This window comes from Cygnus atratus, chromosome 14 (assembly GCF_013377495.2).
Source record: "Cygnus atratus isolate AKBS03 ecotype Queensland, Australia chromosome 14, CAtr_DNAZoo_HiC_assembly, whole genome shotgun sequence".
In the NCBI taxonomy this organism is placed as follows: Eukaryota; Metazoa; Chordata; class Aves; order Anseriformes; family Anatidae; genus Cygnus; species Cygnus atratus.
In genome coordinates, this window is record NC_066375.1 from 6,454,608 (window position 1) to 6,470,033 (window position 15,426).

Genomic DNA, 15,426 nt, shown 5'->3' on the forward strand with positions numbered 1-15,426 from the left:
GCTCCACCTGAGAGTGGCGGGTGACTGGTATTGCCCTCTCTGGGGGCACAGTGACTGCTGGCACGGGGACGGGACGGCCAGTAACATCTTAGGCAGCAGCTGCTAAATGCAGCCCGGCTCATCTGTCACAGCCCTTGGCTGTCCCCGGTATAAACAGTATCAAGGCGCTGTTGTATTTTGGAACAAATGAGCTTTTAAGTCAAGCTTTTGAAACAAAGATTTTCTTCATACAAATGGCTTACAGATGGGAGAGATACGGGCAAGAGAACAAAATGCAACTTGGGAGAAAAAGGAAACCTAAAGTTTTTGGGAGGTACCCCGAGATACAAGATTCTTTGGGGTTTTTGACAGATGAGGAGGATACTTTAAGAAAACTTCAGGAAACTGAGGTGGTGTTTATTAAGGACACAAAGAAAATCCCCTTTGTGCTGAAATGTTCCCACTTCTATTTGTTTCATATGTTTTCAATTAGAAAGTATTCCTGCTGCGTATTTTTATCTCCCCTTGAAAGTAAAACCAGATGTGCAATGGTTGTTTTGAACAGAAATATCTTAAGTATTTTTATTTTTCTTCTAAAGATAAATTCATTTACAAAACAACGTAAATGGATGTGCGTTTGTAGTTGGAAGGGAGAAATTCCTGGGTCCTCCCCTCCTTTTTATATCACTTATGCATAAGTTTTTTTCACTACTCCTCATCTCAGTTTTAATATAATAAGCGTGATATGCTGTACACCATGGTGGGATGTGAGTAGACAACACAGTCCATAAAATGTCACTATCCACAAGGATGTTATGCCTGCTTATGGCTGTTTGATCTCGCATGGGTTGCTACGAACAGCTGCTTGGGACAGGTTTGTGCATCTTTCAGGATTCAAAGGCTGCTTCCAGGATGGTGTTCACCAATGCTGCAGGGATGGTAATCTGCGATGAAATGCGCTGTGACCTTTGCATGTCAGGCCATTTTCAGGTGAAGTCCTTGGTGTGTCGCTTCTTCAGATCTCTCTATAAATCTCTTAATTCACTCAAAGTTTTGCTGTAGCTCAAATGCACGTGTGAATGGCTTTTAGCACAGTTGCCTTCTGTTTCAGTTGTTGAAACAAATTCATCTCTCTCCTGCAGCTCGGTAAGTCCCTGAAAGAAGAGGTGAGCTCTGGCAGCCGTGGTTGCTCTCGGTGTACTGCAGCCAGGCTCAGGAAACACAAGCTTCTATCTCCCACATATGAACTCCATTTCACAGCAGGGTTGAGATGCTCCAGGCGGTGCATTTCAGATAATTTATTCCACATGCGTGTGCTGAGTTAAGTCACTTGGCCTTTGTGCCTTAATGTCCATGGCTGTCACTTGATGCAGCTCTGGAGCTGGCCCATCTCTCCTGACTTACTGCGCCCGTTGCAGGGAGTGCAGTGCTGACTGTACAGCGAGACTCTGACCCTGCACTCAGCAGCAGGACCAAGCTCAGAGGCAGAGTTCAAGCATAACAGATCACTCTTCTCAGTGAGGAAAAGGTGGCTTACATACCCACCATTCAAATTCTCATGGAACATCACTGTTTTAACTTTATTTCCAGGAAAAAAAAAATCCGGTTTGGACACTTCCAAAGCTGACAGATCCCTGAATTAACCTCCTGCCTCAAACTAAGCTAAGGACGGATGTACCAACCATGTGTTTGAAACGCACGCATCTTTCACTGGCCCTGATGAGTTTAGTAACCCAGCTCAGAATCCTGCTCAGTGCTGGAGGACTGCAAAGGAGGCTGGAGATGCTGCTGTTAGTCCTCCACTTCAAGTAGGCTACTCTAGGGATTTGTCAGCTTGGGGTATGCTGCTTCTGAGCTTCTTTTCCCTGCTTGCTTCTTACTGAAGCCTGGCATTGGAAGAACACAAGCATTTTGGACAGAAACATACTCAGGTTTGGGAACAGCATGACAGGAAGGAAACAGCGCAAGTTCAGTGTAGGCAAAGGCAGAGAAGAGTTTCAAAACCCTTGTTCAGTTGTTTCCCCAGCCTAGGTCAGCACAAAGCCACAGGTGTTGTGCTCCCTTCCCATTTTATTTTTTATCAGAAAACAAACACCTGTGGGCCTGAGGGAAAGTGGGTGTGTACATCTGAACAAGGACTTGCTAAGAGATCTCATGATATTCCTGCCCATGAAGGACGTACCAGTGTCCCTCACATTAGGGTGCAGTTACTCAGGGAGATGTGCTTCCAGCACCACTCTTACGTTATGGCTCTTGCCCCTTCTCCTCCACTTCCCTTTGTTATGTGCTGTTTTTTTCAAGGGTTGGTTTCAGAGATGACAGTGCCCAGGATTATCCTACCTCTTCCCCCCATGGGACAAGTCAAGCCTCATGAATTCTCATCCTAGCCCCTTGAGGAACAAGCACCTGTAAAGTACTGTAAAGCCCCAGCCCACACAAGGACTGCATGGACTGGGGTTGCGAGCCTGCCTGCACTTAATGAGTAGTAACTATTAGAAGCTCCTGTCTGTTGTTTGGGTCCTGATCTGCTCGTCCTTTCATCCTCATGCTCCCTGCCCTTGCCTTGCTCTTTGGTACTGAGCTGAACTTAGGCTGCCTCTGCCCGCTTCTCACTGCAGCCTCAGGAGCAGAGCTGGCCTAGAAGCAGTGGTCACAATGCGTTTGTGTCCAGCTCTGGCATGTCACAAGCTCCAGAGCTAGTCCTACTCCTTAGGGCCTCGTGTTGCTTCTTTACCCCTTGACAAGTACCTGTGATTACGATGCTTTAAAAAAATTGTAAATGCATATGCAGGAGAGGGGCTAAGGTACTGCCCTTGGACGCAATCTGTTTAACATTGCATAGTTTTAGTTCAGTAAAGGTCATTGTGTGTGGATTAGGTATCAAGCAAGAAACCCTGAAGCCCAAGCCCTGCTGCTGCCAGCGCTGGAAGTCGTGGCCTGTTGGTCTCCGCAGGGCTACAACAGGGTCGGGCAGGGCCACTATCAGGCCTCCAATGTTGTTGTCACTGTGAGGGTGTTTTCACTGCCAGGTTGATCCAGGCTCTTAGCTGCTCCCTTAGCTGCTCCGTACCTGGAGCTGTAATTTAGTGCCCAAATTCTGCGGTGTGCTCAACCCAGGCCAGCTGGCTCAGCTGGTCTGCAGCCTACAGCTGGATTCGTGCTCGTGGCAGACAGGAACCCCTGCACGCTCTGCAGAGAGGACACGGCCTAACCCACGGGGGAACCGGCGATGCCCTAAGTGCCTAGAAAAGCCAGATATCCTTCCACAGACCCATCATGGCAGGTGATTCCAACCTGCTACAGCACTGCTGTGGCAGCAGCTCCCCAGAGCCCTAGCCCCACAAGTCACTGAGCTCTGTGCCCTTCAGACTGGGGAGCTGCGGGCCGGCTCTGCCTGTCCCTGCCCGTGCCAAGCCTGACTCACCTGCAGGAGCGCTGACACGCTCGCGGTGCTGAGCAGGTGCTGAGCAGGAGCACGTAGTCAGTGGTGCTGCCTCGTGCCCCAGCCGGGCGTAGCCAAGGTCCCTCTGCAGGTCAAGAGCGTGCCCTTGTTTGCCGTAAGCTACTTATACGCTTGCCACTAAAATTGTATAAATAAGAACTAATTTCCAGGCAGGCTGATGTTTTATTCGTGGTGGTATCATCCCACACCCAGTAAAAGATGGATGATTTCATACTGGAAGTGCCAACCTATTTGAACCTGAGGCTGGGAACTGGTGGTAGGATTTTTATCCCCTCCCCTCACTGTGAACTTCCGCTGCAGGGAAGTAGCTGAATTCCCTCTCCCTTGTGCTTTTTTTTTTTTTTTTTTTTCCTTTTTGTGACTGGTTTCTCACTGCTAGTAGCAGCAGAGCAGTGACAGCACTAAGCACAGCCTTCAAGCCCCACCAGTGATGCTTTGACTGTTGGAGGGATTGCTAAACTGCTATGAAGCCATCCCTGTCTTCCCCCAAAATGGTATCACTCCCTTGTGCTGAACCTGTTCCCAGTGCATGCACTTTCCCTGTGCATGTCCTGGGTCAAGCCCCGGCTTCTTCATCTCCACCGCTGCCAGGAGCTGGCCCTATCCCAGGATGGGCTTCAGGGCCCTCTCTGCGATATTCCCAGGAGCAGGAATACTGCAGGGATGAGCCCATCATTTCTACTTGAAGCCTGACTCTAAAGTGCATGAGGGCTGCAGCCCAGGCTTGCTTGACTCGATGGCCGCTTATTAAACACAATTTAATTCCTGTTAATAGCTTCGACTATTGCTCATACACATTGGCACTTTCTACCTTGAATGCCAGGAGAAGACAGTGTTGAGGCATACAAACAAATCTCCTATTGCATTCTGCTTCCTTCCTCTTCTCTCCTAATCTACACCAGGATCCTCGTTCGACAAGTGAACCCGTAATTTCCTTCGCTAGATGCTGAAATCCTCCCCCTTTGAAGACTGCCTTGCAACTCCTGTCCTCCACCAGGGTACGGTACCAGGAGCTGGCAGCACGACGCTGGGACAACGTGACACGGTCAGCGAGGACAGAAAAGAGCCGGCAGGGAGGCAGACCCTACAGATCAGGACGCCTGCTGCAAGGAAGAGCCCGGGTTGGGATTTCTCACCTGGCTCAGCCTGGGCATCCCATTTCCAAGCTAACTCCAGCATCACCCAGTCCAGGCTGCACACATCAGTGCTCCTCAGCATGGGAGCACCCGAGGGCTGCTCATCCCAGCGCTTCCCAGCGGGAATGGCCCCGTGCAACAGCTCCCCATGCAGTGCCTGCTTCACGGCAGCCTGTTCCTTCTGGGGCCATCTGCTGCACGCCGTGGTGGCAGGGTTCTGGGAACACGACAACCCCGTTGCCCATAAACTGCTGCCACACAGCTGGGGCACTGAAACACATGGAGCTATACAGGGAAAACGGCCCCAAAGTGTGCCTGCTCTCCAGCTTGTACACAACTTGCTTTCACACAGTGCAGACTCATAGAGGAGGTCGCTGGCCCACCCTTGCGTTCCCCAGGGGTGCTTTTCACGCACGCTTTGCTATGGGAGCGCTTTCCTGGTCACCGTTACCCTGCCTGCTTTGGGGGAATAGTTATTCTCCGATTTCTTTGTGTTTCCCAAGACACCTATCCCTGCCAGGCCCTTCAGAAGTCGCAGAGCTGAGGAACATAACCTCACAGAAATGAAAGTTCAGGAGGAAGAAGGGGGATGAATGCAGAAAAAAATGCTTTTTTTTTTTTTTTTGGTTACCTCAATTTGAGTGAGGTAACGGACTCCTGGCCTAGATCCATTTGAGCAAAAGAGGTGTGATGAAACTGCCAGTAAGAGAGAATTGTTCAGAAGGAGAGAGGGGCTGAGAAAACTTAAAGGACCTGAAGTAATTTTGAAGGTGTCATTCATTAATTTTGCTATTCATTAACTTCATTAGCTTCTGCTTTGGTGCTCATTTCCTCACCCTGAAGAACAATCAAGCGCTTAATTTTCTACTTAAATAGTGTGCTGTCTCCAGAGAAATGATGGGAATCTATCGAGAAGCGGGAGCATCGTAACATACCCTTCACAACTCCCTTAGAGAAGATGGGAGTGCAGGGTGCCTTCCAGCAGGGATCAAATACTTTTCTTACTGAACTGAGCTTTTTGGGACACTACTGTGAGGCCAGACCAGCCACTTGCAGCCCCTGGATGGGAGATGTGCAGTGTCCAGCTGGCAGGCAGTGACCCCAAACCTACAGCCCCCCATAGGGCCTGCTGTGGGGCAGGCAAGGCTCAGCCTGCGTTACTCACTGCTGCTGGAAGCGAGTCTTGGAGTGATGGATATTGAAAGAGATTGCGTTGTCTTTATTTGGCATAACGATAAGATCTGTGTTTTATTAAGGAATGGTAGCACAGTACAAAAATATGATTGTATAAAATCTGTGAAAAATGATACCGTTTAAAATATCTTTTTCTCCTATCACATGTTCCTTTCTTTTTAAAAATCTCTATATTGTAAACGCTTGCAATCTTTTTCTACCAGCACTAGGAAGCCAAGAATGGTCCTCCTTGGTCCTTGGATTTGCCTCAGAAATAAAGATCTTCAGAAGTGGCAGAAGAAACAAAACAAAATAAAAACCTTCCAGAAAAGTCTGTGGAAAAAAGAAAAAAAAAAAAACACACACAAAAACCCCACATTGTTTCTATTCACAGGACATGAGAACATCCAGCATTTGGTATTGTTTGATGCTTGTAGGAGTAAAGTCCCCCAGCCCTGACCAGCAAAGGCTTCTAGGACAGGAGGGGTGCGGGCACTAGGAGACCCATGAAATGAATGGCCCTGCCGCGTATTTAAAGGCAAGCTGATGCTGTGCCAGTGTCAAGGCAAAGCCTTGCAGTCTGCAGCACACCACTTGCTTACTGGTCTGTCCTGGACCCTTTTCAGCACCTCTCATGGATGTCCATGGGATTGGGATTGGGATCCTAGCTGGAAACCTGCTTTGGTCAGAAATTAAACAGTGAAGGACCCATCTACCTGACTGAAAAAGTAAATTTATCCTACCTTATATTTCTTTTCCACAGTTAGCAAAAATAATTCCTGCTCACGAAGTGATACATTTTCAGCAACATCTGGAAATAATGCTTTTTTTGGCATGAGGCTATGTTTTTCCAAAGAGTCCAAGCAAATTAGGACCTTATTTTCTTTCTACCGCCAGCCCGACCACTGATTTTATTCAGAGGTTTTGTTTCTGAGCCTGGTTTTTACAGAAAGCTAACAAGTACTGAGTTAAATTCCATCAACATGCCTGGAAGCTACCCTGCAATATCAAATCCTGTACGTTTACTAATAAATATAGTTGTTGGCACTGCTGAAGCAGCCTACTTAGGAGATAGATTATCAAAGCAAGTTCTGTTGCAATGCTGCGACTAAACAGGGAAGTACAGATGGGGAAAAATGTTTGATTTTGAAAACTTCACAGACTTTCCAGGGGCTCCTAGGACAACCTAAGGTCTTGTCTACGTGGTGAAGTGATCTGGCAGAACATTTGTGGGCCAGCTATCAGCAGCATCTGACCTTTGCCAAAACCCTGCATGTTTCACGTTGGGCTGTACGAGTGCTGCTCCCTTTCACCATGTGGGCAGCCCTGGGGCTGGAAAATGGCCCGAGTGGAAGCTGGCTGCTTAATGAAGAGAAAACAGTATTATGGTGAGCATAAAACATGCCTAGGGGTTGGCAGAGTTGCAGTGGATGCGGAGGCAGGCTGGTAAGTGTGCAATTCTCGTTTCTGTCCCTGAATTCCCATGGACTCCACTAGCAGCCAGAGTGCTTGTATATGAGCAGGAGATACAAGCACCTTTCTGACAATTCCAGTCCCTAATTTGCCTTCCTTTGGCCTTACCCAGTGCCAAGAAGTGACACCGGAGCTCCAGTGAAGCAGTAACCACGAGATTATCTATGTCTCCTGCCCCCCCTCCTAGCCAGAGCAGAGCGAGATGAGATGGGAACATACGAGATGGACGAGGCAGGAGGTTCCTCCTCCTTGCTCTGGTCTTACCCTTGGGCTGTAGGATCAAGACCTAAATGGGTGGGAGCACAGTGCATGGGATCTGTTAACAACCGACAGACAACTCCTTGCAGCAGCTCCAGCTAGGCAGAGGGTGGGCACAGAGACGTGCTGGGGTGAAGTCACCCTGCGAGGAAACCTGGAGCTGGCTGTGCCCTGAGGCCCTGGGGACACCCAGGCATAGCGTGAAGCACAACCACACTGCTGACTCCTGCGTGCAAGGCTTGGACACAGAGGCAAGGACCGCTTTTGTCCAAATAACAGTGAATTGTGGTCATTCCCCTGCTGCCGGGCAGGGGCAGGTAGCGGAACTCCTCGGTTTTGCTCGTTGTCTCAGCCAAGGACGAGCTGGTTAAAGCGATTGCACAACCCACGGCTGGCACGACCGTCTCTCGCGCATGCAGGAGGGGCTCAATAATTCAGTGAGCAAACCCCGAGCCGGCAGCAGGCTTGGGCTCCAGCCAAGGCTCAGAAAGTTGTCCTAGCATCAAATAACAGCTCTGCTCAACAGCTTGTGGTCTCCCTCCTCGGGAAAGCACAGTCTGCCAGGGGAAGGAGAAATCCCCAGCCCACAGGTTTTCTGCTGCTCGAATAGAGGAAAGAGGGGCAGGGGCTGATGTACTGGGTCATACTGGTATCGTGTGACCTTTCCCTGTCCCAGCAGTGCTAATGGAGACAGAAAGCTAGGTGGCCTTTGCCAAAACATTAGGAAATATTGCCATTTGCCCTAGTCCACACAGTGACCATCATGATTTTTTTTCCTTCTTCTTCTTTTATTTCTTTTTTTATTATTTTTAAATAAAGTGTATTTAGTGCTGGTGAAAGGTGCTGAATTGGCAGCATTGGGGATGGGTGTCCCTCTGCCTGGCCATGGTGGTTTCTCCCCTCGGCACCGAGCCCGTGCTAGCACCCAGGTCTCCCGGAGCTGCCTGGACCACCGGCGGCTGAGGGGGGGCTCCCACCTCCCGTCCCAGGCTCTGAGGCTGATGACCTGGGCCAGGCTGGAGCTGCAGTGCCGGGGTTGGCACATCACCATGAGCTGCTCCAGCTGCTGTGGGGACACAACTTCTGCAAGCAGGAGCCTGTCTGCTCCTGATGAACCCGTCTGCTCCTGAGGAAGGCATCAGGACCGCAGCCCAGGTCAGCGGGCCTGAGCATGAGATGGAGGGAGAGTGCAAGCCCCCCGGGTGCCGCTCATCTCTCTGTCTTTCTGTAGTGCCTAGTCCAGACCCCACGCCAAGTGCTTCAGTGCAGACTGATTGTCTCTTCCTTCCCACTCCCTTTTACCCGCCTTGCTAAAGTGCAAACGGACGCAACTGAATCGCCCCGGGTGCTGCAGCCCGGCTCACGAGCATGGTCCCACAGAACCAAGGGGGGCCTCAAGCCCCCCACTCACCCATGCCAGACCTGAGCCAGCCTTTCAAATAATACCCCTGCAATAAATGGCGTGTCCCCCCCACCCCAAACGCTGGCGCCAACCCATGCCACCACTTGGCCAAAGGGAGACCCCTTTGCTCCCCCGTCAGTGGGCACCCACCGCCCGCATCCCACCCTCCCTCCCCTCCTTCCCTATCCCCAGCACTCCGTGCCAGCCACCCCGGGGCTCTGCCGGGTGGCAGAGAGGGGCAAAGCAGCCTGCTCCAGCCTCCCATCCACGTTAAAGCTAAATGCAGCACCAAAATAGTTACAAAAATAGAGTTTCGGGTCCATTGGCCCGACTTCACTATTAATACTACTGCTATGAAATGTCTGAAAATAACAGCCTCTCTCTCTGTACACACCTTCCCCCCCACCCCGTACCGAGAATATTGCCTTTCGCCCGTTCCTGTTGTGACAAGGCATGAATATGCCTGTTTTCCCTACATTTTAAATATAATTTATGCTTTAACTCACCCCACACTTCTATCCCCCCATATTGTAAACAAACATGGCAGAAAGGGGTTTGGGAAAAGGAAAAAAAAAGGGCTGTTTTAAAAAACCTTCATCATCGAGTGGTCTGAACAGTATTTCTGACTCCTGGGAGTCAAATCTTTCCAGGTCGTTTAAAAGGACAGAAGGTACCTGTGACTTCTGATGAAGGCTCTGATGTCCTTCTCGAGTTTCCCATTGGATGCTCTCTGATGGGGATGAGAGACAGAATGTATTTGCTTTCCTCTGTCCAAAAGTCACAAAATGTTTGATCGGCAAACCCGTGACTAAAAAAAGTAAATATAGAAAATAAACAACAACCCACAGCCTCTTTCTTAAGTTTCCCCGTCTATCCAGTTTTCAAAGTGCAAAACCTAGAGAAGCATAGAATGATTTTCTTGCTTTTTTTTTTCTTTTGTTAGGGCTTTTTTTCCCCACGTGCTTAACTAGTATGGCCTTTCTATAGCAAAAGTCAGATAAAGCGTAATTGCAATCATTTCTGCACATGGAATTATGGATCATTCCAGTGACTTGAGAATCTAAGCTGTTAATAGGCTAAAAAAAGGATTTTTTTATCTTTTTTTTTGATTGTTTTCTCTTTGCATTATAATTAAGCATGAATATATATTAATATATTACACTGCTTGGATTGCAGCTGGAGCAATCCAAACCTTCCTATGCTGTAAAACTAATCCCGCCCTTGCACTCCCCAGATCAAGAGCTGTTTTTTCTCCTCCCCGTGCCGCTTATCGTCAGTTCCCACGATTAAAAGTCCCTCCCAGCCCCCCTCCCCCCCCCTCTTTTTTTTAGTAGATATTGCCACATTCTTAAATTCATGCATTGCTGCATTGCTATTGCACATATATAAAGGATTGCTCTCTCCCTCCCAGCTGCTCCCCTTCCCTCACTGGTTGTGCACATCCTCCCTGCGGACGATCTTGTAGATGATCCAGTAGAAAATGTTGAAGATGAGGAACGCCATGGGGAAACCGATGCGCGAGATCTTGTCGATCTTCTTGGCTCGCTGAATGAAGAGCTTCCGCATCTCCTCGGGGGAGCGGGATGGCGGGGGGACGGGGTTGGCCGTGTTGTTGTTGTTGGCGCCCTTGACGGAGATGCCGTCCTTGGCTTGCAGGCACGCTGGCCCCATCCCGTAGGCGGTGAAGTTGAACCTGCCTTCGCTGGCTTCGTCCTCCTGAAACAGATTGAGCATGGGACTCTACTTAAAATGAGATATAGACAGTGCACCCTTGCTATAAGGCTCTCCACTGGCAGCACCCTGCTCTCGAGGGGGAGACGCCTCCGTCGAGCCCCGACCTCGACACTGGTGGGCAAACCCAAAACCCTCTGCTCCTGGGAGGTCAGCCTTATAGAGGGGTGCCAGCTGGGTGATGCGCAGAGGCAAAGCAGGGGATCCAGGCACCCCGTGGAGAGCAGAACGACTCCAGCCTCCTTGGTATCTTTGACATACTCGAACAGTTTACGGTACCGCGTTTCTTTTTTCCAGTTGCATCCCCTGTTTTGCTTCTGTCCCTCCCTCCCCCCGCTCCTAGCAGCACCTTCTTTGCTTTGCCTGCGGGGTACAGCTCGCCCAGAAGGAGGGGGCTCCATGGAACTCACGCAGTCGAAGCCACACCAGGAGGCTTCCTACAGAGTTACATGGACGTGCGGGCGGCACGGCCTGTCCAGGAAAAGACCTCTGCAGGCAGCACGGGGCCAGCCCTCAGCTCGTCTGCCTGTGGGATATCCCCGAGCCCCTCAGCCCCTGTCCCATGAGCCCTCTGCCAGGTGAGCAGCAGAAGTGTCCCTTCCGTGTGCCAATGCTAAGACACGGCTCCTTGTGCTAATTCCAATTAATGAGCAGAAAAAAATCCCTTATTTGCCAATCTCAAAGCAAGTGTTGTTACTGTTTTTCCTGGCAGAGGCCTTGCAGCCCTATTCTCTTGCACACAAGGATGCAATCATGGAATCACGGGGAAATTTCCCGTCCTTATTTCTTTGCAGAGTGTCTTTTCTGGATGGCCCCCATACCGAGCGGGTAGCTGCGTGGGATGGATGGACTGTGCTTGCTTGGGGGTGGGGAAGCAGAGGGAAGAGCACACTGGTGTTATCTAAGCAAAAATAAACAACCCAAACAAAATCAAGCATTTTATTTCTTTCTTTCTTTTTTTTTTTTTTTTTTTTTAAACATGGAGGCAAACTGTCGAGCTGTATGACCTAGCAGCAGGCCTATTTGTTTCAGAGACCTGGCTGAGCCTGATTAGCTGATGATGGGTGATGCAGGCATTGCCAGGTGGCCACAACCTGCGCTGCTGGTGGGGAAGGGGTACCTGGCCCCCCTGCTGCCCGCAGCAGCTCTGGCTGTGCTGCCATCAGCCCGTGCATCTCTGGCTGGTGGCACAGGGTGGATGCAGGAGGCCCTGGGCTGCTGCTCTTCTTCCTGCAGTGCTGGGGTTGGTAGCAGTGACTGGCATCACTTGGCCCTGGGGAATCAGGGAGAGCTTTCAATCACTATCAGGAGAGCTTTCACATCGCTAGCCAGGCTGGGCTGGCATCCTTGGCCTGGCTCTCCAAAAACACAAACACTCAAAGAGAGATTTGTCTAGTCAGACTTTCTGGTCTATTTCTCCCTCTCTTTCCAGGCAGAAGGACGTAAGAGGTGGAAAGGGCCAATCAAACCCTGGCAGCAGCTATTTAGCTATTTTTTTAATAAATATATATTTAGCTATTAGCTTTTTTAATTATTATTTTTGTTTTTTAGAGAGGAAAAAAAAGAGTCTTTCTGACAAGAATGAGCTAGCATCTTGCATCTAACTCTCAGGAAAGCAAGAAACAGATGTATCTGGATTCACTTGTGTTAGTGCCAGACTGTTCATTGTGCTACTGCCAGACTGTGACACATGGTCTGGGGTGCTGAGCTGTGAAGAACAGCTAGTAGATTTTGGTTTGGGCAGGCCTATTAATGTGAGTCTGACCCAGCTTCTTCAACCAGGACAGATCACTGCAACATATAATTTGTTTTCAGCCTCACGCATCACGTCTGAACCAGGCAGAGCTACCCAGACACATCAGGACATTGGGACAGAGCAATTAGGTTCTGTGGCAGCTGTACTAATCCATTTACATATTTGCAATCAGCTCCTAGCTTTCTGATGAGCCTGCAAACCTTGTTCATATTGCTTTTTCAAGTGTTTTTGTTTATGCTTTGTTCCAATTAAAATTGCTGTGAGATTAGGCAGGGATTGTAATAACAGCCTTGTGTTCAACGGAACGTCTCTGGCAAATATCTTTTAAACTCATCAGTATATTAATGTGTGGTTTTTTTTTTTCTCCTTATTGTTTTATCAACACTAGTCCAGAGTGATCTGCGTACAACAGCACAACTTCAGAGAGGATGCTTAAATCTGGATATATGGATACAAGCACTATGAGGCACCCAGGTTGAGTGGTTTTAGCTTTGGTTCTATTAATCAGGACACATTTTCTGAAACAAAAATAGCCTCAGTTGACTATGAGATGGCAGGGTCTCACTCTGCTCTGACAAAATTAACGGGTGCTGATGGTCCCATCTGTTACTTCTTTTCCTCTGCATTTGTGCAATACTCTTTATCCCAGGTCCTGGCTGGACTAAGGAAAACTGAACAGTCACCTCCTGTTTTGCAGACAGAGGCAAATCTACAAAAAGCCAGGGAATCAGGCATGCTGATACCGTGCCCTTTAGCCAACGCTGCCTCCTGGAATGCTGCTAGTTCTCCAGGCAGGCATTGTGAACTGCTGTATGATGGGTTAGACCCTGGGAAAGGTTTCCAATGGCTGAGACAGAGAAGTTCTGGAATGAGTGGTCTCTGTATGGGATTGTTCAAAGGGGGCTCTCTAAAACATGGGCTAGACAAATATTTATAAGAAATATTTTAGGCAGGGTAGCTTCAACCTTGGTGATCTCCTAGGAGCTATCCTGAGATCCTCCTCAGCTCAATCTTCAGTGTTTCTTTCTAAAAATTACACTGTTTTGTCATGTTAGCTTGAGGGCAGTGTCTCAGACCTGGTGATAAGAACTGATACTGCCACCTGATTCTGCTAGTTAATTAAGGGCAGTTGTTAATTGATCACAGTCACCTTTATGTTTCCTTCTAGTGCATCCTTCGAGATGTGATCTCAGCTGCAGTACCTCAGCCTAAAAGCTAGTAGAGTCCAGGCTGCAGGGGGCACAATCTATGTGACAAGTGCATGCTCAGGTTGGCATCAGTCATGGCAATGAGCACGGAGCGAGGCTAAGGCTGTGCAGAATGTTCTTTCCTTCCGAGAGGAATTTGCAGTCAGTTTGAGCAGCAGATGCTTTCGAACACAGAGATGACAGAAACAAAAGAGGTGTCACTTACCTCCGGGCTAATGTAGGCTGACTTTCAGGGGGATGCTGTTCTCTGACAAGCATCCCTCCCAGCTCCCTGCCTGCCTCCCCCCAAGCCCTCACTGTGTCTTCTGAAGAGGAGAACTCAGACCAGAACATCTCTCTGTGTGAAAATTGTTCTGATGAGAACAACCCTTTTGGCTTAAAATGCTTGGCTAGCTAACAAAAAACAGCTTGCTAGACCCCTGTGGTCAGCAGACTGTTAAAAGAGACACAATTCATCAAGTTTGCCCTCCTTTTTGATGCATGACTCCCTTTACTATCTGACCATGTGCTGAGGACTTCCCTGGCCAGCTGACCATGTAGTGATGTTCTGCTGGGACAGATTCCAGCCGTGTCCTTCATGCCTTATGTATTACCTTGTGATGCCTCCTCTTCCTTCTGAACCTGAGCAGCTCTTTGTGCTGCCGGGACACAAAGTTGACGGCAGCATACTCTAGAAGTGCAGAGAACACAAACAGCAAGCACACGGCCATCCAGATATCTATGGCCTTCACGTAGGACACCTAGGAGTCAGAGGGAGAGAGAGGGATGTGATGGCATGTTCATCCAAATGCCTTTTTGTTTGTCATTGTTCATGTTACTTCCAGGTCTTTGGAAGAATTTGAGCAAGCCATGGTATGGTTGACATCTGCTCTTGGATAATAAAATCTACCTCATTTAACACGAATGTACTAATAGGTCAGTGAAACTTCTTGTGGACTAATTAGTAGCAATAATTTCACAGTTTAAAATTTATCCACGTCTTCACTGTAATGGTTTACACACAGGGAAAATAGAAATCTAAACTGACTACACCAGAAGCCCTTCATAGCAGCCAAATTTAGAGCTATTATGAAAGTATGAGGGACAAAAAAAAAAAAAAAAAAAAGTGGATAAAAGCTGAACTGTATGGTGCATATCCCTGTCTGCTTGTTGCAGGTGTTTGTAAAGTGCAGAGCTCCTGGCTTCTGGGAGCTGAAGTGGATCTTGGGATGAGCACTTAGGGAAAGTTTTACTGCTTGTCATGGAAACTAAGCTAAATTATATGTAGGAGGAGGCTGGAATTTGCTCTGCTTGCCCTTAAAGTGGAATAGTGCAATGGCAGCAGAATACCTCTTGTGTTGAGCAGGAGGATCCGTGTTGTGGCTTACACATATTCTGTCCCCAGAGAGTGATCGTTTTGCCCCTCAGTGAAGTTAAGGGTGTTCCTTACCTTGGGCAGTGACGCTCGGGAGCCTGAGCTCTGAGTGGTCATAGTGAGCACCGTGGTGATCCCCAGGCCAACTCGAGCTGGTGCAGCGTCCATATTGATCCAGAAGGAGATCCAGGACAGGATGACAATAAGGAGGCTGGGGATGTACATCTGGATCAAATAATAGCCCATCTGCCGCTCCAGGTGGAAACGAGCTTCTATACAGGTGAATTTGCCTGAGAATGACAGGAGATAAATGTAAAGTTACTGGTAAGGTACGGTGAGCCTCTTGGTTTCAGCTGTTGTCTGGGGACTTTCCTCACACTGCCTAGAACCAGAATCTTGTGAGATGAGGACATACACATCATCTGACCAGTTCAGAAATATGTACATAAATCATCATAGCAAAGCAAGCTTTTGACAGTATGTCCTTTGTCAG

At 48.7% G+C, this 15,426-nt stretch overlaps 1 protein-coding gene across 1 annotated transcript in view; it reads right to left on the reverse strand.

The window, feature by feature from the left end:
* Nucleotides 1-10,309: 10,309 nt before the first annotated feature.
* GLRA1 (glycine receptor alpha 1) overlaps nucleotides 10,310-15,426 on the reverse strand; it is a 36,786-nt gene continuing 31,669 nt past the window's right edge. Inside the window, exons 7-9 of the mRNA XM_035559753.1 lie at nucleotides 15,009-15,223; nucleotides 14,173-14,319; nucleotides 10,310-10,624 (exon numbers count right to left, since the gene is read on the reverse strand). Of these exons, the coding sequence (XP_035415646.1) occupies nucleotides 10,310-10,624; nucleotides 14,173-14,319; nucleotides 15,009-15,223 (677 nt within the window). The remainder of the gene's footprint in view (nucleotides 10,625-14,172; nucleotides 14,320-15,008; nucleotides 15,224-15,426) is intronic.